The sequence below is a fragment of the Varanus komodoensis genome, unplaced genomic scaffold (genome assembly GCF_004798865.1).
Source record: "Varanus komodoensis strain SLA01 unplaced genomic scaffold, ASM479886v1 scaffold13_3, whole genome shotgun sequence".
Taxonomy (NCBI): Eukaryota; Metazoa; Chordata; class Lepidosauria; order Squamata; family Varanidae; genus Varanus; species Varanus komodoensis.
The window spans coordinates 12,831,050-12,855,516 of NW_025335409.1; the positions used below are offsets into that span (position 1 = coordinate 12,831,050).

General features: G+C 40.9%; 3 protein-coding genes across 12 annotated transcripts in view; 1 reads left to right on the plus strand and 2 right to left on the minus strand.

The window, feature by feature from the left end:
* Positions 1 to 7,443, minus strand: part of DNAJC2 (DnaJ heat shock protein family (Hsp40) member C2) — a 16,338-nt gene extending 8,895 nt beyond the window's left edge. Inside the window, exons 1-6 of one of the 2 annotated variants that reach the window (XR_006414008.1) lie at positions 7,280 to 7,443; positions 4,452 to 4,642; positions 3,164 to 3,239; positions 2,093 to 2,191; positions 1,119 to 1,260; positions 512 to 592 (exon numbers count right to left, since the gene is read on the minus strand). Coding sequence is in view for 1 of the 2 variants with exons in the window: in XM_044423343.1 (XP_044279278.1) it covers positions 512 to 592; positions 1,119 to 1,260; positions 2,093 to 2,191; positions 3,164 to 3,239; positions 4,452 to 4,642; positions 7,280 to 7,433 (743 nt within the window). In the remaining variant the exon portion in view is untranslated. The remainder of the gene's footprint in view (positions 1 to 511; positions 593 to 1,118; positions 1,261 to 2,092; positions 2,192 to 3,163; positions 3,240 to 4,451; positions 4,643 to 7,279) is intronic. The other variant, XM_044423343.1, reaches the window with a different exon arrangement.
* Positions 7,444 to 8,371: 928 nt separating this feature from the next.
* PSMC2 (proteasome 26S subunit, ATPase 2) lies at positions 8,372 to 18,388 on the plus strand. The gene is made up of 12 exons (XM_044423219.1): positions 8,372 to 8,523; positions 10,114 to 10,151; positions 10,964 to 11,045; positions 11,380 to 11,479; positions 13,767 to 13,898; positions 14,520 to 14,592; positions 14,729 to 14,824; positions 15,766 to 15,930; positions 16,443 to 16,530; positions 17,187 to 17,389; positions 17,910 to 18,006; positions 18,102 to 18,388. Exons 1-12 carry the CDS (start codon positions 8,454 to 8,456, stop codon positions 18,257 to 18,259), a joined length of 1,302 nt encoding a protein of 433 aa, XP_044279154.1. The 5' UTR covers positions 8,372 to 8,453; the 3' UTR covers positions 18,260 to 18,388.
* Positions 18,389 to 18,805: 417 nt separating this feature from the next.
* The window catches only part of SLC26A5 (solute carrier family 26 member 5), a 35,472-nt gene continuing 29,810 nt past the window's right edge, over positions 18,806 to 24,467 (minus strand). For all 9 annotated transcript variants that reach the window (XM_044423213.1, XM_044423211.1, XM_044423209.1 and 6 more), the window contains 3 exons: positions 22,785 to 22,997; positions 22,073 to 22,127; positions 18,806 to 20,686 (listed from right to left, as the gene is read on the minus strand). In XM_044423213.1, the coding sequence (XP_044279148.1) occupies positions 20,523 to 20,686; positions 22,073 to 22,127; positions 22,785 to 22,997 (432 nt within the window). In that variant the 3' untranslated portion in view covers positions 18,806 to 20,522. The remainder of the gene's footprint in view (positions 20,687 to 22,072; positions 22,128 to 22,784; positions 22,998 to 24,467) is intronic.

Genomic DNA, 24,467 nt, shown 5'->3' on the forward strand with positions numbered 1-24,467 from the left:
GGGCTGTTTCTTAGAATATGGAAGAAGGTATATGCTGGTCCCATGTGCAGCCATCCTATTTTACTTGGCTGATTTATGAATAAAGGAAAAGAACAACACCTATGCAAGAAAACAAGGTATGACGATGCAGATTGGTATACTGTAGATTGGTATACATGAATCCCCTTCCCTACAATTGGCTATTGTATTTTCATGTTGGATATATTTTCATATCCATATCATAAATCAATGGGGAAGCAGTAACTTATGTTAAAATTAGAAACATACATTTGCTAGTAAAATGATAAAAACAGGGTCACCAAAAGTCACAAGCCCTCAGTCTGAACAGCCTATTTTGAGAGAAATAAGGGAATTCTTGAAACTGCAAGAATTATCATCCAGAACAGATGCAACAGGTCACTGCCTCACCACATCCTTTATTCTTCAGCTAAAGACTTGAGTGACAATATTTTCATATTTATCAATTTTTGTATACCTTATACTATACTTTCAAGAGAACTAGTTCACTTACCAGAATGAATAAAATGCATCCACCTCTTCAAAGGATGAATTCATATCCCCAAGCTTAGGTATATTTTTCTTATTTGACCATCTGTACCCATTAAGAGATACATATTATTCATCAATATGAACAGTTTCTTTCTTTCTTTGTTTATTATTTACCACATTTTTATGCTGCCCCTTAGCCTGTAGGGTTCTCTGGGCTGTTTACAATAAAAAACTTTAACCCACAAAGACTGTAAAATTGCATACTTAATCCCCTGAACTGTAACTTTTTCAGTTGTATTTCATATTTAGGAAAAAAATGAATGCTTAGTAGAACAATGTCATGTATTCTGTCATGACTTCTATCTCAACGCTGGTGTTTTGAACTAACCCAGGTTGCTAAGGGAGTATAACTAGGAGGTACCAGATTCAGAACAGCCACAATTTCCAAATGCAATATAATACTGATTTACAAAATTCCAGGGGAAAGCAACTTGGTGTTTTCCAGATGTTTTAAACTACAGGTTCCACCTCTCTTGCAGAATTACACAATTCTAATACACTATAGAAATACACAATTCTAATACACTATAATGAGTCAAAACCTTCTCAATAGATACAATGCAGCTTACCTGGCATTTCTTTCGAAAACTGGTGAAAAAACTTCAAAGAAGTTCTCCTTTGCTTCACTTTTGGAAGGAACAGTGTTATCAAAAGTAGGATCTATGCTATTAAATGCTCTTCTCTTCACAGGATCAGACAAAATTTCATAGGCTGAAAACAAAAATTATATGGCCATGAGTCAAAGGGACTAGCACTGCAGATATTTATGTTCACTTCCTGGGATTAAAATGGAAATAAAAGTTCTGTTTCAAGTGAGATGTGTCACACTTTTGACCTTCTTGTATTGTTAGGACAAAAATTATAAAGTAAAATTAATTTTAACACCTATATAATATGGATCAGGTGTACAGCCATATCAGAAAGATTAGTTTTGTGACACTAATGCAAACCTACTTCACTGAAGAATTTGCATGGGGACATATAAAGACCTACTGCAACAATCCACAGCATTTCTGTGACATGCTTAAATCTAACAATGAGGCTTTTAAGTAAGAGATTTAGCACTGCCCTAAAATAATCATGAGAATCAGTTGTTTCATTCCCAGTTCTTGCAATTCAGAAGATTTCTGGATATCAATGCAACACTTCAGTTTCAGTACCAGTATGATGGCTCAATTAGTAAATGGCTGCCAACTTGGGTTAGTATGTTAACTCCTTTAGATCAGTTAGCAAGTATCCAATTCTTTTAAAAATGACATCAGAATTTAATGAATTAAATGTTCACACAAAATACATCTTAAGTCTGTACGTACAGGCTTTCTCATCTGCATTTGCATGGTTCAGGAAAGTTGTGGTTGCTATGAAAGATCAGACTGGAAATGAATTTTATTTCACTGTTGTTCCATGACTGACTGATTTATATGAATTATTATTATTGACACAGTGCCATCAGCATATTTGATGTCTTACAAGCTTTCCTTTTGTTGGAAGTTTCTAGCAATCTACATATGCAAATAATGAAATCTATTGAACTAGTTCTTACCTTTTGTTATACAAGTGAAGTAGTCATTGTCACCTTCACCTATCTGTTCTCCTGCTGCTTTTCGCTTGTCTGGATGATGTTTCAAAACCATGGCTTTATCTAAAAGTTTTTTTTTAAAAATCAAGCTCAAATACAAGAGATTTTGGCAATTTATTCTTATATATGTATTGTCGCATTACATCTTTCAAACAGCAAAAAGCAAAGAAACACATAGTGTCTTTTGTTTTGAAAGACACTTCAGAAATGTACCAATGTTCTCAAGGGAATTCAAAGGGAAATGTTTACAGAAAATACATTGAATGTTTTCCCCAATCTGTGTCTCTATGTGGTTTTCTCCACTATAGTAAGGTACTTATTTTGCACAGTTTTATCAACCATAATCGTCCTTTAACATCTATTTAAACTAATGAAAAAATATAACTTATGCAAAATACTGTGGGTTTAAGGGTAGAATCCTGACTGTGCCTAGAAAGAAGTGTGCCCCATCCAATGCAAACAGACCTGACCTCTCAATTTGAAGTGTAAATGAGCCAAAGCATGGCAATACCTCATGCTCAGTTCCACTATAGCTAATTTAGGTAGATGCATCAGTTAATATATGCAATTGTCAGCTGCTCTGTATTGACTGCCCCACTTCTATATTTTACGTTACAATGCAACGCACAAGTTGAGTCTCAGGAGAGACTTCCTGTAAAAATTACAACTGGAGACTAAGGATTTTATTTCTGTATAGGTTTGCCCCAATGGTAATAATCTATAATTCTGACTGTCCTAAATTAAATTGGAGTTATTTTAAAAAACATCTTACTGCTTTTCTTTAGTTTCGGTACTCAGCTATTCTAATTTTTCAACATTAGGATTCAGAAGTATTTTTTTCTTTAAGCCAATTGCCCCTATAAGCTCTGCCATAAACTGATGAGCAAGTCAGATGTTGGGAGAGGTGTCATAGTAAGTCAAATGTTCTTTTACGGAATCAACCCTCTTCAGAACAATACAGAAGCATTCTGTAAAGCATTTCTAATTATAAAACTGAATACCAAGAACACACTAGAAAGAGTGAAAAGAACTTACGAGCTGCTTTAATTTGTTTCTGTGATGCTTTGTATCTTATATGTCCCAGCCCAAGAACTGAATAGTGATCCTGATTCTGCAAGAAAAATACAAATATTACTAGCAATCGATAGCGAGTCGTACCCTCCCAAGACCATCAGCTAAGAGGCAAGGTAAACTATTTTTGTCCTGTGCCTCTCCCAGCATTCTCAATCCCAACTGCCTGTTTTTTGCCAGCACTGTGCCTACTGCACTTTATTTAACCCTACAGACTTGCAGCCTTTCACTTCAGGCTTTAAAGTAACAGTGGCCTTTTTAGAGCCTGAAGTACAAGGGGGACAACAGACATGTAATAATCTAGTCCTCTATCCTGTTTCTTGAAGTGGAGAGAGCTATCAGAGTAGGTGTGTCAGGGTACCTTTTCCCACTGTGGGTTCCTCCATGTGTTGGACTACAAATCACACCATCCCTGACCACTAATAATGGTAGCTGGAATGAATGAGGTTTGGGGGGAGGGGGGAAAACCCTGGAAAAGTCCAAGTTGAGGAAAGCTGTATTAAGAGAAATGGAAGTGAGCACAGCAGAAAAAGTTCCACAAAATAAGTTCAGCACAAGGTAGAGGCAAGGCGTGTTATTGAAACTTTAGAGGACAGGAATCTGTCATACACCATATTGCCATATTCCACCTATCATTTTCCTTATTGCCATTATTAGTTTTTGCCATTTCTTTTTTGTGTTCTTCTAAAAGTCCACAAATTTCTGCAATCTGACATTTTCTCCACCAGTGCTACTAACACTGAGCTACTACTTTAACATTATTCACTCAGTATTAACTACTGGAAAAATGGTCACTTCATAAGTAGAAACCTATACCAATCAGAAAGTAAGAGAAGACACACAATCTTGTATGGTAACTAAGTGCCTCAATAAAGGGAAACTCAGAATGCAATCCCATACACATCTATTTATAAGTGAGCTTCCCTGAGGTCAATGAGGTTTACTTCCAGTAAGTATAGGATTACAATTTCCCTAAAAAGAAATGCTACTTTCTGTAGCCTTGAATATATCAACTGAATGGTGTCACTGCCATATCATTATATCAACTGAATTTATTTGCTCTAGACTTTTTTTAATTTACACATCTCAGGTTACAATGGTTTGGAAAACAGTCCTTAAGAACAGGTCAGGCAAGGGATAAAAGGTTCTCAAGATAGCACACTCTAATGTTTCAAACCACTATTCAGAGGAAACCATCATGGAACCTTCACTATGCTGTGAAGAAATACAATTCCAACATTAGATAATATACCTTCCAGTCCTTTGGGTCAAGTGTTTTTAACATAGGAAACTCTTCTAGCTGCAATTCTTCATCTCCTGATTCTTCAGAAAGTTCTTTCTCATCCTCCAGTTCCTGGAAAGAGGCAGAAACATGTATGTTTCGCCTCTTAATAAATGCTTCAAACCATCTTCCCACAGGCTCAACTTGGCAAAGTACAGAAGCTGTGAATACAAGCATAAAAACAGCTTAAGGTGCACCCTAACCAAAACTGAATTTTCAAGTTCAGTCCATCCTAATTCCAGAACATAAATTACCTTATATGCTTTATTTAGCCAGAAGTACATGTGCTACAAGCAGATGAAAAAACAAATCCTAGTTTAACATCATTATATCATATATATTGTCCAACTCAGTCCAGTCTAAAACACTTTAGATCTAGTTATGTACAGCAATTATTCCCAATATCATTGTAAGTATTTGTGCATTCTAAATATACATGATTTTAACTGGACTGCAGTGAATCCGCAAGTGGAAGATTGAGTCACAACACATACCTCCAGAATTCTGTAAATTGGAATTGCTTGGACTACAGTCAATGCAGTTAGTAGAAACAGTAATAATGGTCAAGAGCTTACATTCTGCTATGTATATCAGATTTTTTAAAAACCCATATAAACTTTGTTTAAATTGTTCATATTTAAAATATCCATAGGAGTATGGCCTGAAACAAAACCTGCTTTTCATTGCAAACAGAAGATCCATGCTGCTACATACTCTCAGGGCATTGCTGACCAAAGTATAGAATTTTAGTATCATTGGCACTAAATAAGCAGTTGTGCATTGCTTGCAGTACAGTCCAGCACAATCCTATGGTTTGTAGATGCTGTCTGGCCAGCCATTGGAAAATTCAAAGACTCAGCCCTGACTTTAGGAATGTGACCAAGGCTGGAACTGGGACTCCAAATTTAGAGCACTCTCCCACTGCCCTTGCAGCTGGCACAGCTTTTTTTTGTGCCAGCTGAGGCTCCAAGGCTGTAAGACCAAACATAGAAATGGTGGGCAGAGACAGGGGGTAGAAGAGTGAGGCTCCATGAGGTATCGTGGCAGTGCCTCGGTCTTTTCTCCTTGTGAGCAAGTGCAAAGAATTAGACTACCAAATCAGTTGTAAGGTGGAAGTATAACCTTTGCCTTCACACTCTTCCTGTGCTTGGTAGAATGCTTTGTAATCTCCTAGGTTGAGGGTTGCAGACAGCCACATTGGATCATACTGTCTGCCAGCTAAAGTTCTTGCTAGTGCCAATGCATCGTACAAGAATCACATACTGTTTCTATTACTTCTACTGTTCTAAAATTGTGATAACAATTGTACAGATGAATGTATATGGCAAATTTAAGCAGTAGCAGGGTTTTGTAATATGAAGAAAAGAGCCATTAACTGGAACAAATGTAAAAACATGGATTTTTGCAGTTAGGTATCATGATAAAGAGAAACAGTATTAAAAGACAATGTAATATAACATGCACAATACATTTTTCAGCAGTTGCAGAAGAGAGTTTTCTTTAGAGCAACCTCATATTTAGCAACTTGCCTGGTAGCTATAGGCAACAAGGAATTCAATGCAGATGATTCTATAAGTGGGTTGCCAAAGGAGAGGTGGCGGCCTTCTCCATACTTTCTCTGCCAGTCTGGTTTCTTTGCTGGCTGTGGTGGAAGGGAATTTTGCCCCTCAACAGCATTCTTCCTCCTTCCTTCCTTCCAAGCTGGTTAGAAGAAGGCATATTTTGAGGTGCCTTAAGGAACAATCCTATGCATTGGATGCTTAGCTATCATGCCAGGGATTGTGAAGCTTCTTTTTTTGTCCAAGCATGAAAAGAATTGCACCTTGAGAAGCTTGTGTCCCTTTTGCTGTAAAGACAAGGACTTCTCCATGGCCAGAAAGGCTACTAGTATCTTCGCTAATGGCTAACTTTACTTACTTTCCTTTACATGTGTTTAGTCACCACAAACAATATAATAGCTCAAGCCCATAAGGAATTTGTTGCAACAACATAACTGTTCTTGTGAAATCCCTAAGTGCAGGGAAGATGCCACATGTGAAGGCTGCATGAATAAACAAAATTACCAACAGTTTATTCGTTCCATAGAAAGTCTTTGTAAAATAAAGCCAGTGAGAGCTTTGATTCCTCCTTGTCCTGCTAGTATCTCCGTAATTTCAAGAGACAAACAGGAAAGCCGTCGCAACCGCAATTATGTACTATTGTATTTCAATGTATTTTATCATGTTGTAAGCTGCCCCGAGGTTTCGGCAAGGGGCGGCATAGAAATGTAATAATAATAATAATAATAATAATAACAACAACAACAACAACAACAACAACAACAACCTATATGCAACCATATTCCCACCTAACACAAGACTCCTGAGTTATCGACACCTGTAAAAACAGGCAAAAATGCAATGGTTCTCTAAGAAGGAAACTAGAGTGAAGGCGACGTCTAGTGCGTTTCTCCTTGTCATATGCCAGCCTCCCTGAACCTGGTGCTTTCCAGAGTGGCTGGACTACAACTCCCGTCATCCCTGGCTGGGGAAGACAGGCGTACGCAACGCAACTGGAAAACCAGAAAGCAACCCTACGGGCATTATGACCACAAGAGAAATGACTCCTGAGGGAAAGCGCCGGTGGTTCCAATGCCCCCGCCCCACCTCCAAGGATCGACCTGAAAGGCAGCAGCCCCCACCCGGGCACTCCGAGGAATTCGCCGCCCAACTTGGGAGCCGCGCGCTTCTCTAACGGGAAACGAGCGAGCGGCGAAGCATTCCCGGGACCTGGCAGCCGAGGCGGAGGGCGTCACATACCCGTAGACAAGGCTCTGCTGACCGTGGTGACCTGCCCCTCAGGCGCCCCCCGCAGCATCGTGGCGGCGGTCGGGCAGTCCCGGCAGCTGGGCGACTGGACGGCTTCGCTTTTCCCCGCTCGGCCCTGGTCGCCAGTTACCAGGCACCGGCGCATGGACGGACCCGGCTACTACTTCCGGGGCACCGTGCTTTCCTCTTCGCCGTCCGCCTCACTTCGGAGGCAGTGAAGAGGTCCCACCTCTGCATAGGCGACGCAGAAGAGACAACGCGCAGGGAACTAAGCGACGGTTGCGTGTTTAATGGTTGCACAAAGGAAGTCACTCATTGGCGTGCTAAGCCGCGGCACGTAGCCAAATTTGCCCCTTTTCGCTTCTCTAGAACAAGACCCGCTATTTTAGAGGGTTGCCCGAGTAGGTTGTATGTCTTTTTTAAAAAGTGCTTGCTATTTCATACATTGTGTATTATAAAAGCGATGTTTCCAATATTTAAACGCTGCGGGAGCCAGCAGATTGAAAACTGTATGTCTTAAACGTGTTCAGGTTGGCTCTTTTTTTTTCCCGACGATACAAGTAGATCTAAGTAGAAATCAAAGATTCGGACTTAAAATATTCCGAAATCTCTATTAATAATCAGTTAGGCCAACCAAAAGTTCACAAATATCTACGTACAGATAAATGACTAATCATTGAAGATTTCGGCTAATCTTCAAGAACAGCAAACAGTTAAAATAAACCTGCTCCTTTTCACCATTTTCCATAAAAGTATTTTTATTTTATCAGAGTCTACGGAACACATGTGCACATAGTTTATTGGACGGGAAGATCGTCGTGTTACACCACATCTAAGCGGAAGTTATTTGGAAGGGTACATTATTTTTAAAAAATCTATAGGCGAATGAAAGATTTTAATTAAAAAGTGGAGCTGCAATTAAATATCACTTTAGCCTCCCCTCCGTGCGAGATCACAGCTCAGTCCAAGATCCAAGTATTTCCCCGTGAGCTTTCCACGGAGTGGGATTGGTCCCGCCTTCTTACGTCATTTCCACCCAGTAGCGGAAGGAAGTCAGGGCGAGGTGCTGCGTAATGCGCCCGTTCGGCACTGAGCGTGGCGCGCATGCGTAATAGCGGTGGACAGACCGGGAACTCGGGTCGGAGCTGCTTGAGGAGGTGGCGCGATGCCGGACTATTTGGGTGCAGATCAGCGCAAAACCAAAGAGGAGGAGAAAGAGGATAAACCGATCCGCGGTGAGCGCTCGTCTTAGACACCAACAGACAATTGTAATAGCTGCCACTTGTTCCCGGGTTCGCCTTCGCCCTTTCCGGACTTCGCCCCCGTCGGGTCCTCCTTTGAGGTTGGGCGAGGCATCGCCCCGCAACCAGGTCCCGCTCATAGCACTTTAAGTCACCAGCCTTGTAGCCGAATGGAATTTCTTTTCCCAATAATCGCCACTGTAATTGTAATAAACAATAGTATTCAGCATGCGTAGAGCAGAGCCCCTTCAAATATAGCAGGCACGTCCGTATACCTACCTTGTAATCCAAAATCTGAGTAACATGTGGCTTTCCAGACGTGTTGTGCCACAGCACCCATCATCCTCCACCGTTGGCTTTACCGGCTGGGGTAGTGGGAGTTGTAGGCTAACACGTCAGGAGGACCAGAAATAGTTGCCTACTCCTATACGTAATCCTTAGAACAGCCTTCCCTAACCTCCGGATGATTTGGGCTGCAGATCTGTTCCCCATCCAGTATGTGTAGTGCATCTGGAGAGCATTAGGTTGAAGAAGGCCAAACAGCAATGCAGTAAATAAGGCAGTTCGCTGTTATGATTCCCACATTCCTGTTGGAAATTTGAAGCTGAGAGTGACTTAGCTAATACCTCTGAGTGAGCTTATGGCAGAAACAAGATATGAAAAAAGAACTGTTACAGCAGCAAAGAAATGGGATAAGGCAGGAACAGATATTAAAGGAGGGTTTTTATTCTTACAGTATGCAGCTCATTGCCCTGCTCTATCACCCAATAAAATAAGAAATAGAACAAAATATCAAAACATTGCAATACAATAAAACATACTTCCCATGTTGTTAACGTCTTCTGAAAACAAGACAGAGTCAGTTTCTTCAACTTAAATTTTAGTAGTGTTGCAACTATTTTAAAATTACATTTTATTGGTGATGTTGTTTTTAATAAACTGCTTCAAGTGGTAGGAGAGACTGAATCCTAAGTCCCCACTAGTTTGGACAGTAGTCTGGAATGCTGGATTATGCAGTTCAAAACTTCTGGAAGCCACTATGCTGGGGAAGGTTGTTTTAGTTCAAAAGCGCTGATCTAAACATGTGATCCTGCTAAATTACTCCATGCATGTGGATTAAAAAAAATCCTGACGTAATGCACTATAGTCATGCTATTGGAAGAACATGCAAAATGGGAACATTCAAAATGGGAAGAACATTCAAAATACAGGAATATCAGAGTTCTGCATCTCCTGTCTTCTCTTGTTGATGACCTATTTAATTTCAGAGGTGGAATGACATGAAATGCTTCCTGATTATTATTTGCCTGTACAACTGAAATTGTAGAAAAGAACTAGAAAGCATAATTTAAAAAATCAAGATCTTGTTCATGTATTTTTATGGATGTTCTTGATTAGCTTATAGCCCATACTGTTTGCTCAAAGGTTCATCGAGTTAAGGTTTAGAACTGGGAACCTTGGTGGTACTTGATAGAGAACAACTGTAATGACTTATGACACCTGGGGCTTGTATTATCTGCTGGGGAGAAGAGCAATATGTAGTTGATTTACTCTTTAAGATGATCTGTCTTATGCCTCTTTCAGCTTTGGATGAAGGTGACATTGCCTTGTTGAAAACTTATGTAAGTAGTTCACGTCACTTAATTTCTGGGGAAAACTGACAATTGGTCACACTGAAATGTTCAGGGAACATTTGTATTAAACAAGGGATTAAAGATTTGGCCAGAGAGGTTACTTAATTAAGATTGTACTCCAAAGCCAATTGACTTACAGAGAAAGCCCCTGTGAACAGAATGACATTTATATCAAAGCAAACATGCATAGGATTATGTTGTCAGTTTAGTTTTTTCAAGCTGGAGGGTTTTCATTTCAGCTGATCTGGAAACAGAATTCTTCCTTCAGGATGCAACCCCAGGTTTTAGTATTACAAATGCACAAGCACTTTGATGAAAAGATATAAAATGTTACCCTTCATGTGCAATTTTCAGGGGTGTATGGAGTTTAAAGTAAATACCTTAATGGCAGAGCTAAGAACTCAGACCTTGCACGCAAGATCTGATGTGTACACAGGCTGGGTATTCACAACAGATTGGGGCCAGAGATCCTACAATGGTAGTATGTTCTCTTTTCTACTCAATTCAAGGCAGGCTTCTCGAAGAAGATGTAGCTCAGTGGTAGAATGCCAGCTTTGTAAGCAGAAGGTTCAGGTTCATCCCTTGGGCTCTGCTGTCAAAATGATCTCCAGCAAAAAATCCAGGTCTAGGAAAAATGCTTCACTTGAGGTTGTGAGGAGCCATGTTAGATGGTACTAGACTGGATTGACCAGTGATGTGGCTCATCTGTTCATAGGTCTAGATCACAGAATTTAGTATCACAATCACATGCCAGGAAATCTTCTGTGACGTTTTAGTCTCATAATATATTTTTAATTCAGGGCCAGAGTACATACTCGAGACAAATCAAGCAAGTTGAAGATGACATTCAGCAATTACTGAAGAAAATCAATGAACTCACAGGTATGCATTTCTTTTGTCTGTAGACAATCTTAATTTCTGCTCCAGTGATGTAAGGATTGCTAGAACTTGTTTAGCTGTTACGAAAAGTTCTAAATAAAATGTTAAAGAGAGGACTGGCTTGCTTCTGCAGTCAGTCTAATATTTTTAACATAATATTTTTTCCTTCCCCCGGTAAGATTTGCAAACCTGTTGAGCATTACTTAGCATTGACACAACTGGCAGAATGGCTGTTCCTTTTTGTCATGTATAGATAGGTAGCAGCATAGGCAAGCTTGAATATATAGTATGCTGCAAATGCAAGTGACACAGCGGCTTCTTTTCTCTGTCCTTGTAGGCATTAAGGAATCAGATACTGGGCTGGCTCCCCCTGCACTCTGGGATTTGGCTGCAGATAAACAAACTCTTCAAAGTGAGCAGCCGCTGCAAGTGGCAAGGTACGTGTGCATCGCTCACCTAATTGTTCAAAAGAAATTGCATTCTCGTATGTAAAGGGTGATCCTTGTTAAAAGTAAAGATGTCATTGGGTCTCTTCCACCATATGGTGTTCTATGACATTACAAATATTAGAACTTTGATTTTCATGTGGATCCATTTCCTAGTCAGTTTCAGAGCACAAAGCATAAGTGGTTTCAAGTGGCAAATAAAACAAAAAAGTGCACTCTCAGTATCCACACCCCTGTGTTAAGCTACCTACCTAGTTCTTTGGAAATCTGTGGTCTGTGTTGCAGTTCCTGGTGCCCGTGGCAAGCCCTCCCTTTTGTTGGGAAGATAGACCTTCTAGCACCTGTATTAATAAATGTAATATAAATGTTCCAAATAAATAAATAAATAGAGAAAAGACCTTGATGCAATCTCCTCTGGTGATGTCTCAGGTTCTTCATAGGACAGTTTTAGCATCAGTAGCAAAAGAGAAGGACCTCTAGTGTCCTCTAGTACCAAAAGAGAAAGACCGGTAGTGACCCCTAGTGGACAATATATCCTTTGGTTCCTCCCTACCTTCCCTCTTTTTGCATCTTCTGACTCCTGGTTCCAAGACGGTTTCCTGAAGATGCCTCATGGTTTGGAGACCTGCACAATTTAACCAGTTTGAGGGCTCCTTCAGTGATTTTGAGAGGTCTCTTTTTGTGGGTTTCATGTAGAGGTTCTCACACTTCAATGACCTCAGCCAAGGAGTGTGCATCTTGGGCCAGCATCCAGGCAACCTGACATTTAGCAAAGGCCCACAACTGATTGTGCACTTGAGGTTTCTTCCTCTTAGATTTAAGTAAGATGGAGTTGATATGGTCTGGCTAAGTCGATCACTCTAGGCCATTCCAGGCTGACCGTAATGCATGTTAGTGATAACTTTTCAGTTTTTCCTATCCCTTTAGGATCATAAGTCATATTTCTTACCCTGTTCTGTAGAACTGGCTCTTACAATTTTTATAGTTTATTCTGAAAAGCTCAAAAGAGCAGTGGTAATTGAAGAACAATTACAAGGAACTTAAAAGAGAAAAGTTTTCTTGATTTGAGAGAAAAGGGAAGATAAAGAGGATGGAAATAGAGGGATGTGTCAATGTAGTTGTTAGGATATTCAAATTAATGTGGAAAAAAGACAGCAAATGTATAGATTGGTGGGGCATAAAAATGAAGGACATGAGCTAGGAATTGGAGCTCACCAGCTGAAACCTGCCCAACTACATATTCCTAGGAACTGCTTTTGTACTTCTTAATTTCATGCGAGTTTCATTCTGATAGTTTCATGTCCCGGAAACTGCCATATTTAACTAATCTAGTGACACAGACCTTAGGAATCAGTATTTGAGACCCATGTGAAGTGATAGGAGATAACATTTGAAAGTACAGTGGCACCTCAGCTCAGAAACACCTCAGTTCACAACCAAATCGGGTCGCAAACAAAAATTTCATAAAAATTTTGACTCGGGTTGTGAACTCCGCACTGGGTGGTGACTGAGACCACTGTCATCTCCCCACCCCCCGAGTGGGGAGATGGCCACGATCATGCTGTGGGCGGGGGGGGGGGGAGATGGCCGAGATCGCGCTCGTCTTTCCTGCAGGAGCACAACTGCAATCTCAGCCATCTCACCCCGCCCAGCATGACCGCGCCTGTCTCCCCCCCCAGCATGCCCATGTTCACGTCTGTCTCCCTGCTCAGCATGCCGGGATGATGGGCGTGTGCAGGGATGCTGGGCGCCATCGTGGTCGTGCTGGGGGACGGGGAGATGGCTGCACTCATGCACAGGGTGTGGGGGAGGGAGATGGCCATGATCTTTGTTGTTCTTTGTCACTTTGCTTCACAATTTTTCTGATTTAAAAAAATTAAACAGATTAAAATTAAAAACAGAATGGATTCGCCTTATTTACATTGAACCTTATGGGGAAATTTAACTTAGCTCATGACCAATTTGGGTCACAACCAGAGTCCTGGAAAGGATTAAGTTCGTGAGCCAAGGTACCACTGTAGTTTTTTGCTGGGTATTTCTGGTGTGTCTTCTCATGTTATTTCTAATATTTAGTTTTTATGAAGGAAGGAAAGATAGAAAGATAGATTATAAGGGAGTTTGGGGTTTTGGTTATTTACATAAGAATAATAGAAATAATATTTTGCTGTGTACATTTTTGAAGAAGTCAGTGCTGTAAAGGACACTTTACTGAGTTAATTATATTAAAATCTTTACTTGAAGACAGACTGATTGATGAATTGCTTTCTTTTCTGGTTAGGTGCACTAAGATAATCAATGCAGATTCCGAGGACCCCAAGTATATTATCAATGTTAAGCAATTTGCCAAATTTGTGGTGGATCTTAGTGATCAAGTCGCGCCTACTGACATTGAAGAAGGGATGAGAGTTGGGTGAGTTGATACCAGCCCTTATTATTTGTGTATATACATTATTTATTCGTGTGTGTGTGTGTGTGTGTGTGTGTGTGTGTGTGTGTGTTTTAACATACACAGGCCAAGGTGGCTTATTACAATTACAATCTCAATATAGCTGAACATTGGAGAATATTGAGAATAAGCCAAGGTAAAGCAAATAAAGGGATCTGAAACTGGAAGAAAAGTATATTTGACTCCTCATCAAAGTAGGGATCAATCTAACCACCTTTGGAAGTTCTGATAGTTGGGAGTGCTGCCACTGAAAAGGCATTGTTCTGGGTCTTAGTCAACCACCCATCTTCAAATATCCTGGTCTCTGGCCATTTTAGGATGTATAGGTAATAGCCAACCCCAGAAACTCTGCTTGGAAACAAATTGGAAGTTAGTTTCTTAGGTCATTATCTGCAATTGTTACATTACACTAGCAACACAATCATAATGTAACTGATATTACAACATTCTGCATGCATGGGTTTTTTTAGTTCTCATATAACCCCCCCTGAAATTTTTTTGGTGTAACCACTTCTATTTCATACTGAAGGTGTACATTTCAAGGGACATAGTAAATTAATATGACTTTTCCACTGATTTCTGTAGTGTCGACAGAAACAAATATCAGATCCACATTCCCTTACCTCCGAAGATTGATCCAACTGTTACTATGATGCAGGTGAAGAGCTCTCTTATTTTTTTCTTAGCACTTTAACCTTTCTAACCTGACTTCACACCAACTTCTATTCTCCATCCACATGCAAAACTTGCAATTGCAAATAGCCAAGCTCTGTGTGCATTGGTTTTTTATACAGGTGGAGGAAAAGCCTGATGTTACTTACAGTGATGTGGGAGGTTGCAAAGAACAGATTGAGAAGCTAAGGGAGGTGGTGGAAACACCTTTGCTACATGTAAGTATTATTCACTTAGGGACCTTGATGTGGTCATTTTCTTGTCGTAGCTTGTCAAGCCTTTGGTAGTCCAACACCATCTGACGAGCCACCAGAGCAACCTAAAATAATTATTCAGTCATCAAATTATTTTTGAATAGACTGGTTTTTAAGATTGAGGATGCTCCCCATTTTTAACCTTTTTGGGGAAACATAAGAATTCCTCTGCTTGATCAGACAAGACTCCATCCAGTCTGGCAATTTGCTTCTCACAGCAGGCAAAGAGATGCCTCTAGGCCAGGGATTGGCATCACCATTGGCTGATGGGAGTTGTAGGCCAAAATGTCTGGAGTGCCATAGGTTTCCTACTGCAGCTGTGTTCTTTCATGATCAGGGAATAAAGATAAGGCCTTCCCTTGTGACCAGTCTCTCTAGCATCTGATACTCAGAGAGAGACTGCCTCTGGGAGATCACAGAGAGAATGTGTAACTGCTGGAAGCGGAAGGTCGCACCAGAGGAATGCCTTGTGGCCTTTTCTCCTCTACTTCAGTGTTGAAGCTTCAGTGAAGGCCACTTGGCTTAGGAGCAGGAGTGGGCAAGTTGAGGCCCTGTAGCTGTTGCTGTACTACACTTCTCATTAGCCCTCACCACTGATTATGCTGGCTAAGGCCAATGGTAATTGCAGTGCAGTGGCATCTAGCGAGCCATAACAACCAGTTTTCTTGTTACCACCACACTTCCTTGCCGATTCCTATTTACCCTCCAGGCTCCCTCTTGATTTTTGCTCAACCTCTTTAAAAATAGTTTATTGACAGTGCTAATGCTGTAATGCTGTGACAATCATGGCCTACTTCCTCTGCTGGATGTTGGGCCCGGTGCTGTGTGGGGACAGCTATTGCTTCTATGGTGCTTTTAATCCTATTTTCACAGCTTTTAAATCTTTTTCTCCCATCTCACCACAGCCAGAACGGTTTGTCAATCTTGGGATTGAGCCCCCCAAAGGGGTACTTCTCTTTGGCCCACCTGGAACAGGCAAAACCCTCTGTGCTCGAGCTGTTGCCAATAGGACTGATGCCTGCTTCATCAGAGTGATTGGTTCCGAGTTGGTTCAGAAATACGTGGGAGAGGTAATGAAATATTGTAGTTCTGCTGTGTGCTGGAGGTAGGGCAGCTCAAGAGCGTTCGCTATCCCTAAGTTATAGAACCTGTGGCTAAAAGCCTTATGACTTCATACTGCTTTTGTGTGCAGATTTTAATACACAAAGGTTATGTTTGTAATATTTGTGTTATGAAATAGGGTTGAAACTTGGTTATTTGTTCCCATGATCTTAGGCTGATGGCAGTTCTGACTATCTGTTTAGATTTAGGGGACTGTCCACTGTGTAAGGTGTACAGGCAAGATTGTATGGTATGTGCTAGGTGTGGAACCAAGGGTCATTAGGAGGCCCACACTGTTCTGTCATAGGTGCAAGGGACTGTAACTTGAAATGATTTCGCAGAGCTGCATGCATTTGAGTATACTCCAACCTCTTGACTATACTCTTCATCTAGGAAGCTTTGAGATTTGCTTTCAAAACCTAACTCGAGTGTAGGTGGCTCATACGAACAAACTACGATCTCTCTCTCGTTCTTTTAATAGGGTGCTCGTATGGTTCGAGAACTCTTTGAAATGGCCAGAACAAAAAAGGCTTGCCTGATCTTCTTTGATGAAATTGATGCTATTGGAGGTTGGTCAGGGGGATGCATATCTGTGCTTTTATTCCATTTGTTGTGTGACACTGAATGTGAACACTCACTTTTATTTATAATGCAAATATTCTGAGCACGCTATCCTCGTTTGGATTTGCCCTTCGTTTGCTTCCAAACTCAAAAAATATCAATGTGCTTTGTGTTGAGTGATTATTTAAAATGTGAGATTGAAGTTTTTCCTGAATTTCAGTAAGCTTCTGAATGTGGAACACAATTCTCACTTAGGGAGCTACTTTTTGTATAGTCCTAAGTGGACTGTACTACCTTAGCTAGCCCACGGGGAGATTGCTCACTTGAAAGAATCTGTGGACAGAGTCTTCTGCCCAGGTAAACGTTGGAAAAGATCAGGCAAAAGCACTGGGTAACAACTTGATCCTTGCCTGTTGTGCTTTACTATGCTAAGTTGACCTCTGTAGCACTGCCAAGAAGCACAGAAAAAAATCACGTTATGTAATGGCACTTCCTTTTCCTAAGATACTTATTTTCTCTAGAAAATAAAGTTTTTAAAAAAATTTTTGGTATCTGTAGCTGGCTTTGGTAAAGAGTGTAACTTAAATTACATTGTGGAAATGGCTTCTTTGATTAAATAGCAATGAAGGATGTCTTATGTGTTTTTGCCACTGTCTTTCTCTAGGAGCTCGCTTTGATGACGGGGCTGGAGGTGATAATGAAGTCCAGCGCACTATGTTAGAATTGATAAACCAGCTTGATGGCTTTGATCCCAGAGGCAATATTAAAGTTCTCATGGCAACCAACAGACCAGATACCTTGGACCCTGCACTGATGAGACCTGGAAGATTGGACAGGAAGATTGAATTTAGTCTACCAGATTTGGAGGTGAAGCTTGCTGTATTTTCTTACTAGGCCATGTCAATAACTGTGTATTTATCAGACTGAAATGGTGTTTTTCTATTAGCTGTCTGAGCTATGTGCTTTTTAAATGTGCCTTTGTGTAGGTGGATTGGATCAACTAATTATTCTGTCCCAAGTATTTCCAAATGAGGGTTGTATTTCTGCAGTGGTGATACTTTGTAGGTCACCTGCCAGTGGTGAGAAGAACCATGGCCGCCCCACCCTTTTTTCTCCTAAGATTATCACTACTTCATGCTGCTGTGCACGTGCCCGGTCTCCCTCCCTCCCCCCTCCCCTGCTCACTTCTCTGCCTCTCCCTCTGAGTTGCCCAGCGAGAGGCTGTGCCACACAGGCGTCAGGGCAGAGGCCTGGGGTTGCTGCTTGTTCCCTGGCAGCAGAGGTGCTGGCCCTCCTCAAGGCACTCGCTGTTGGCTGAGCCGTTATTCACTGTTAATCCCAGGGCTAACATGGTTGTGCATGGCTTGATCCTTCTGTGTTATTTTAGGGACGAACTCACATATTCAAGATCCACGCTCGCTCCATGAGTGTGGAAAGAGACATACGATTTGAGTTGCTGGCTCGACTGTGTCCCAACAGCACAGGTAGGTTGAGTACAGTGGCTCATCCCTGCTCTCTCCTCATTTTGTGGTGGTTAGTCCTTCAAATTGTTTTTAAATCCATTTTTTTCTCTCACAAGGTGCTGAAATTCGGAGTGTCTGTACAGAGGCAGGTATGTTTGCCATCCGAGCAAGGAGAAAAATTGCTACTGAAAAAGACTTCCTGGAAGCTGTTAACAAAGTCATCAAGTCGTACGCTAAATTTAGTGCTACACCTCGTTATATGACTTACAACTGATCCTGTGTCTCCAAAAAAAACCCCCTCTTCCTCATACAAATAACCTTATATAAAGAGTAATAATTTGTTGTGCGTGTGTTATGTAACCTAGTTGGACAACTGTAGGAATAAATGGAACATTCCAAATTATGATAGTTATTGAAAAGTTTACAAAATTTACATTTACTGTAATAGTAAGTGATGGTGGGCTCTAACTCTTGTTTTAAACTTACACATACACATTTCTCTTCATTTAATGCAAGCCTCTTAACCTTGTTTGGATGCACCTCCTCTTCCTCACATATGTAGTATGTGTTGTATCTGAGATATGTTGTATGTGCAAATGAGGCACAAGGCTGAGTTCTTATGTATCAGTGAGGAATAACAAGGGTGTAACACAGGACTGGGTCTGCTTAATGCAAAGGAATGTACAGTTAGCATCTCTAGGAATTTTGGCCATAAAGACTAGAAGATGTATTTTGACTGGGAGTAACATGGTAGCTGCTGGTATAAGCAAAGACGTTAACTGGCACAGACTTTTACCATCGGTTAAATTAAAGGCCCTGCTAGTCTGAATAGCTTTTTATTTTGGATTGTTACACACTTCTGAAAGTACTTGAAAGCAATGTTTAGTTATAAAAGCAAAAGAGCTTGCACACTCAGCAGAGTAGCAAAATACACAAAAATGTAGTCACAATTCATATTACAAAATGTATCAAAATACCACCTAATACACTCACAGTGCATTCTGAGTCGCTCCAAAGTCTGTTTCAGACATTTGGTCTTCCCATATATAAATTGGGGTTGCTTTGCTGCAGTGCAGCAAATTAGTGTCAGTAGAAATGACAAACAAAGAATGATTAGCTCAATGCCTCCTTTTTCAAATTGGTGGTTTGGATGGCATTTTACATTTGAAGCTACTGATCTTTTTTGGACTGGTGATAAATAACAAGTTTAAAAAATGGAAAAGGAACATGACCAACTAAATTGAGGTCATTTTCACAGTTGGGGGAGGGGAGCTTTTGCAGGTACACCCATGAGTTAAAGGGACTTTTAGTGTAGGCACAGAATTTGTCCTAACTGAATAGAGCTGGACAATCCTGTTGCGGTACCTAGACAGGTGTACCATAATAAAATGGGCTAAACACACTAGCTTGAAGCAAGACTGGGACAGGAGTGTGTGGAAGCCATGCATTTTGAAATATACTGCATAACCCTCCACATGAAGTACTGGGCCATTAGCAGGCTCATACGCCATTTGAGCTAACAGAATGAAAATGGCCCAAGTGACAGAGTAATAGAAAAGTAATTGCCTGTTTGACACTTCTGCACTGTACACTGCTCATTACACAGCAGTAGGTAGCTTCACTGTATTCAAGAGAAATGGCAGATAAAGCAGGATTAATTTTAAAAATGACCTTGAAAAACTGACCTTTGCAGCATATGAAGTAAACAAAATCCCATCTTTTTGGGAGGTACCATTCCTCAAGTTTATGGTTCACAGAGGTGACTGCCAGCCAGTTGCATTTTGAAATGTGCTTTGTTTCTTTCGTTTGGCTCCTAGTTGTTCCATTTCACGCTCAACTAACTGTAAGCCCGCTTCAGGGTTGCCACGGTGCCAAGCACAGTTACTTGCTGCACATGAAAATAACTTAATAAAAAGCTAGTACTGGACCATAAGGGGCTATGACACATTTCATTTTAAAAAAAGACACAATGGTAACATCATGGTCATCCTAGTGCTTGACTCAAAGCCTGGAAATGTCTTTTGTATGATTTTTTAGAGCTGCTACGTCTATCTAGTGTCAAGTTGGAAATCTGCTCTAAAATTCTTGAAGACAGTTGTACAATGCAGTCAGTATAAGGACACTATCAAACAGTGAGACATTTGGCTACATTCTCGGGAGAGCAAGAATCATGGAGCAGCCCCCCCCCCCACCACACATGACAATTTCTAATCTGCAGTAAAAACACTGCTAAAAATGTAACATACTGAACAGACATCTCTTGCACAAGAAGAAAACTTGAAAACATTCTAGAATGTTTGCAGGAAAATACATACTTCAGTTTTGTACACTTGTGTTTAAGTGTTTTTCCGGCCTCTGCTGGCACAAAAGTTTTGAAAGTATTAAGGCTTCAATTTCCTCAGTCTTCCAGCAAAAAGCAACTGCCCTTCTACCATGTCATATACCCGTAAGACTAGCTAGTTTGGGGCTCTTGTGTAATCTGTGCAAATTAATGAAAAGGAGCCCTAGGAAGTCAATGAATGCACTGCCAAAATCTTTTATGATGCAGGAGTACAAATGACAGCATCTAATGGTGTCTCTAAGGCAGATGGGCCTTTCAGTTGGCTAGTGAGTACAGCATCATGAATAGTGGGGAAGAGCACGTGCTTCAGGTTAGGCTTGTCAAAGAAGTGCAGTCTAGTGAGGTTGTCCAAAACAGATCCTGGATGGGAAAAAGAGAAGAATGTGTATTTAACCAATGGCATGGAAACTTTAATTGCAAGGTGTTTTACGTTGCTGCCACTTTCCACTTAGGGATTATATGCATGCAGAAGTATGCAGCCACCCAGGTATTAGGTCACAAAATGGGAGCTTTTGCACACAGTTCCTGGTGTGATGTAGGATGCATGCACGTTGTTCCAGTATGAGAAATGTGGCAGTGGTTACTGGTGTTTGAGAAGAGGAAAAGCAGCTGTGTGACGCTCCGTTAGGCATGTTTCTCTTCCCAACAACTGAACACTACTGCTGCTGTTGGTTTTACTGGGGATTACGCATCGCAGACACATGTGGCTGAGTCAGGGAATGTCTGACTACCCACATGAATCACTGCACTAATCCAATGAAACGGTTCTTTTTACTGCTTTCTTTTTACCATTCTATATGTAAAGAATGGCTTGGATGCAAAAGCCACAAGTCGGACTTGCAGATTGTTCACTCAACTATAACAGGTGATGTAAATGAAGACAAATATTTTCATGATCCTGAGAAGTTCAGGTCCTGGGTAATATAAAAATGCAGTAAATGCACGTCAGAAGTCAGATAAACACATTTTAAGGATCCAATATCTAATTCCTTAGGTACAGACTGAGTGGGCTACTTCAGGAGGCTTCAGTTACTAGGATGGACTGCACATTTGCATGAATGATTTCTCTTGCTGCAGAATATGGATGGCTGCATGTTCCTGGACAAGGGCTACATAAGCTTTGTCCCCTGCACCAACATTTGGCCGAATTTGCTGATGCTTCAGTTGCTTCATCTGCACTGCAGATGGAAGGAAGATGGGGGAGACAAGCAGATTGTGCATTAGATGGCACTGAGCAGGCAGCCAAGGGACACAACTTAGTGACAGGGATCTTGCGTTCAATCCCATACTCAGCACCTCTGTTAAAGATAATGTCTTAGGAAAAGAACTCTGCTCGAGAGCTGCTGCTAAGCAGGTGATACTAGCCTAGAGTGGGGATGGGGATCAGCTATGGGTTGGACAACCTGTGGCTATCCAGAAGTTCTGGCTTACAACTCCCATCTGTCCTAGCCAGCAGAACCAATGGTGAGTTATGAGGGTTGGGAGTTATGGCCTTCCAGGGGTTTAGCCTACAAACTGACCAGCCCTATTTTAAAGACGTTTGCTCAGGCAAATTCCAAGTTTGCTGTCACAACATTTTTCATACATTAGTGTGTCTGTATCCATCTCTTTTACTCTCTCTCTCTCTCTCTCTCTCTCTCTCTCTCTCTCTCTCTCTCTCGCGCGCGCGCGCGCGCGCGCGCACACACACACACACACACACACATCTAAAAAAGCCATACCGATAGTCCACATACACTAACTTACCATTACAGCCTGTTATATATAGTGAAATACCAATTTCTTCATACTCTTTTATGATCTACAACAGTGCAGAAATGAACTTGCAGTTAATCTCCATGTATATTATGTATGCATTTCATAAAATACACAATCAGAATACATAATACAAAATGTACACCAACAGTGAGTGGCTTTGTACAACATGACAATCCACAGTGGGTGACGAGCTCCATGGGTTGGTGTGTCTTGACAACCTGGAGAGTGTGGTCTGTAGGTGCAGTTTGGGTTGTTCAGGTACCAACGAACCCGCCATGGCTTATGCCAGGGTGAGTTAATGTGACATGAGATGCTGCCTATCGTTAGAAGCCATGCTATTATAGTTTAAACATCTGAGCTGCACAAGGGGAAGGAGAAAAGGGAAACAGCATTAAAATCAGCCTGGTGATTTTAATCAACCAGCAGCCCCAGACAACATGGTTGATGGCTAGGGATCATGGGAGTTGCTGTTCACAATGTACAGAGAATACTAAAGGCACATGGCAGTGGGACATTCTCTCATGAAAGCCTCATGGAAATGAATGGGTGTTCTTAAAGTCATCTTCCCACTGAGTTAAGCTCTTTGACTTTGTACTTAGCCATATGGAGCTTTGCTTTCTGCAGGTACTTTAAATGGCATCATGTACTTTGGTTGTAAGTGACCATCAGGGTGTGTGATAAAGCAACAGGAACTACCTACCGATTTTAGGGCTTTTACTCCAACAGAATCCACAAAGTTCACTGGTGAAAAGTCCAGAATGATTGAGTGAATATTGGTCACTTGCTTCATAAACTGTTCGAGCTCATCAGGAGATGAGTCTGGCACAGCAGACGCCGCTGTAGAGAATTTTCCATTAAGCGGGAGCTCACTGTTCATCACTTCATGTTTTGCAGTATTCTCCGTGTCATTTGTCTTTGATAGAGGAAGAACAAATGCAAGATTAAAGGAGAGTTTTTTTAAATGCATAGGTGCTCCAAAAGTCAGCTCTATATGCACATTTGTTCTCTGTGTAAATGAAAGCAGATAAGTATTTCAAGAGACTCAGCTTATCTACTCATTTTTCATTTTGATATTCTTTATTACAGAAGCACATGAGAAAATAACTCAGCTTTACTTTCTGATCCAGGCATGGCCAGTGTGTAGAAATCCAGATACTGGACCCTCTCATCATCTTTCATCACCTGTCTAAAGCTTATGGGAGCTGTAGACCAAAACTTCTAGAAGACCCCATATTCCCTATCCCAAGCTTAGAAGGTTTGCTCAGAAGTTTGTCCTATTGATTTCAATGGGGCTTACGCCCATGTGAGTGGACACAGGATTACAGCCTAATCCCCTCAACATTTTTGTAGTTACTTTTGACTAAGTCACTTATGATTTTGAAGAGAAAGAATCATACCCTCCACATCACACAGTAAAATGTGAATTAGGCTCTCTGTGTAGGAAAAAATGCTTATTACCTAAACTGAAAAGTGCTAGAAAATAATTTTGGAATGTAAAAGCTAGCAGTCTTTCTGTACAGGGCCATTTTCACAAGACATCTCAAAACCCAGCTGTGTGAATCAGTCCTTGGACTATCTTTACACCTGAATAAACATTTGCAGAAGGTATTTCCAAAAACCTGAATCTAATCCAGAGGATTCTACTCTCAAACTTTGTCCTTTTATGCCTCTTAAACAGTGGTAGCGGCTTTTGTAACGAGCATTGTGAAGAACAGTAATGGCAGACGTTTTTGTCCCAGTGGGGGGAACAGAACTTAATCAGACTGACTACCACCTTTGATATACATCTTATTCATATAATGATCGCCACAGTGGTTTGGATCCAAATATAGTCATACTCAGAGCAGCCTAACCTAATGTTGCAACTAACCCAAGTCCCACTGCTTTCAAATGCATCACTCTAAGTATGATCAAATCTTAATCCAATTCAATGGCTGTAATTAATACAAATTATATCAAAGCAGGCTACTGTTCAAATGCACTCCATTCCATTTCTTTCAGATTTAGAAAAGGAACTATCAAATGAGTGCACTACATACTGATCTGTATGTTCCCATTTCAGTGATGTCTATAAGCTAGCACAAAACAAGTCAACTGCAAAACATACAGTGTCAATGCCAGCTCCTCCTTAACAGTTGGGAAATCTGAAGATAACCTCAGGAATATGAATTCCCCTTTCCTTCTTTAGCATACATTAATGGAACTGTTGAGACAAAACTTAACCTTGCTTAAAACTAGCCAGGTTTCTGTTTAAACCATCATCTCCAATCCAGGTTAAGTGGAAACCCTGGTTACAAGTAAGCACCAAGAGCTCATGTTAACTGTGTTAATTTCGCTCCTCACAACCCTTAAGGAAAGAACTTAACACTTGATAAGAGCAAAC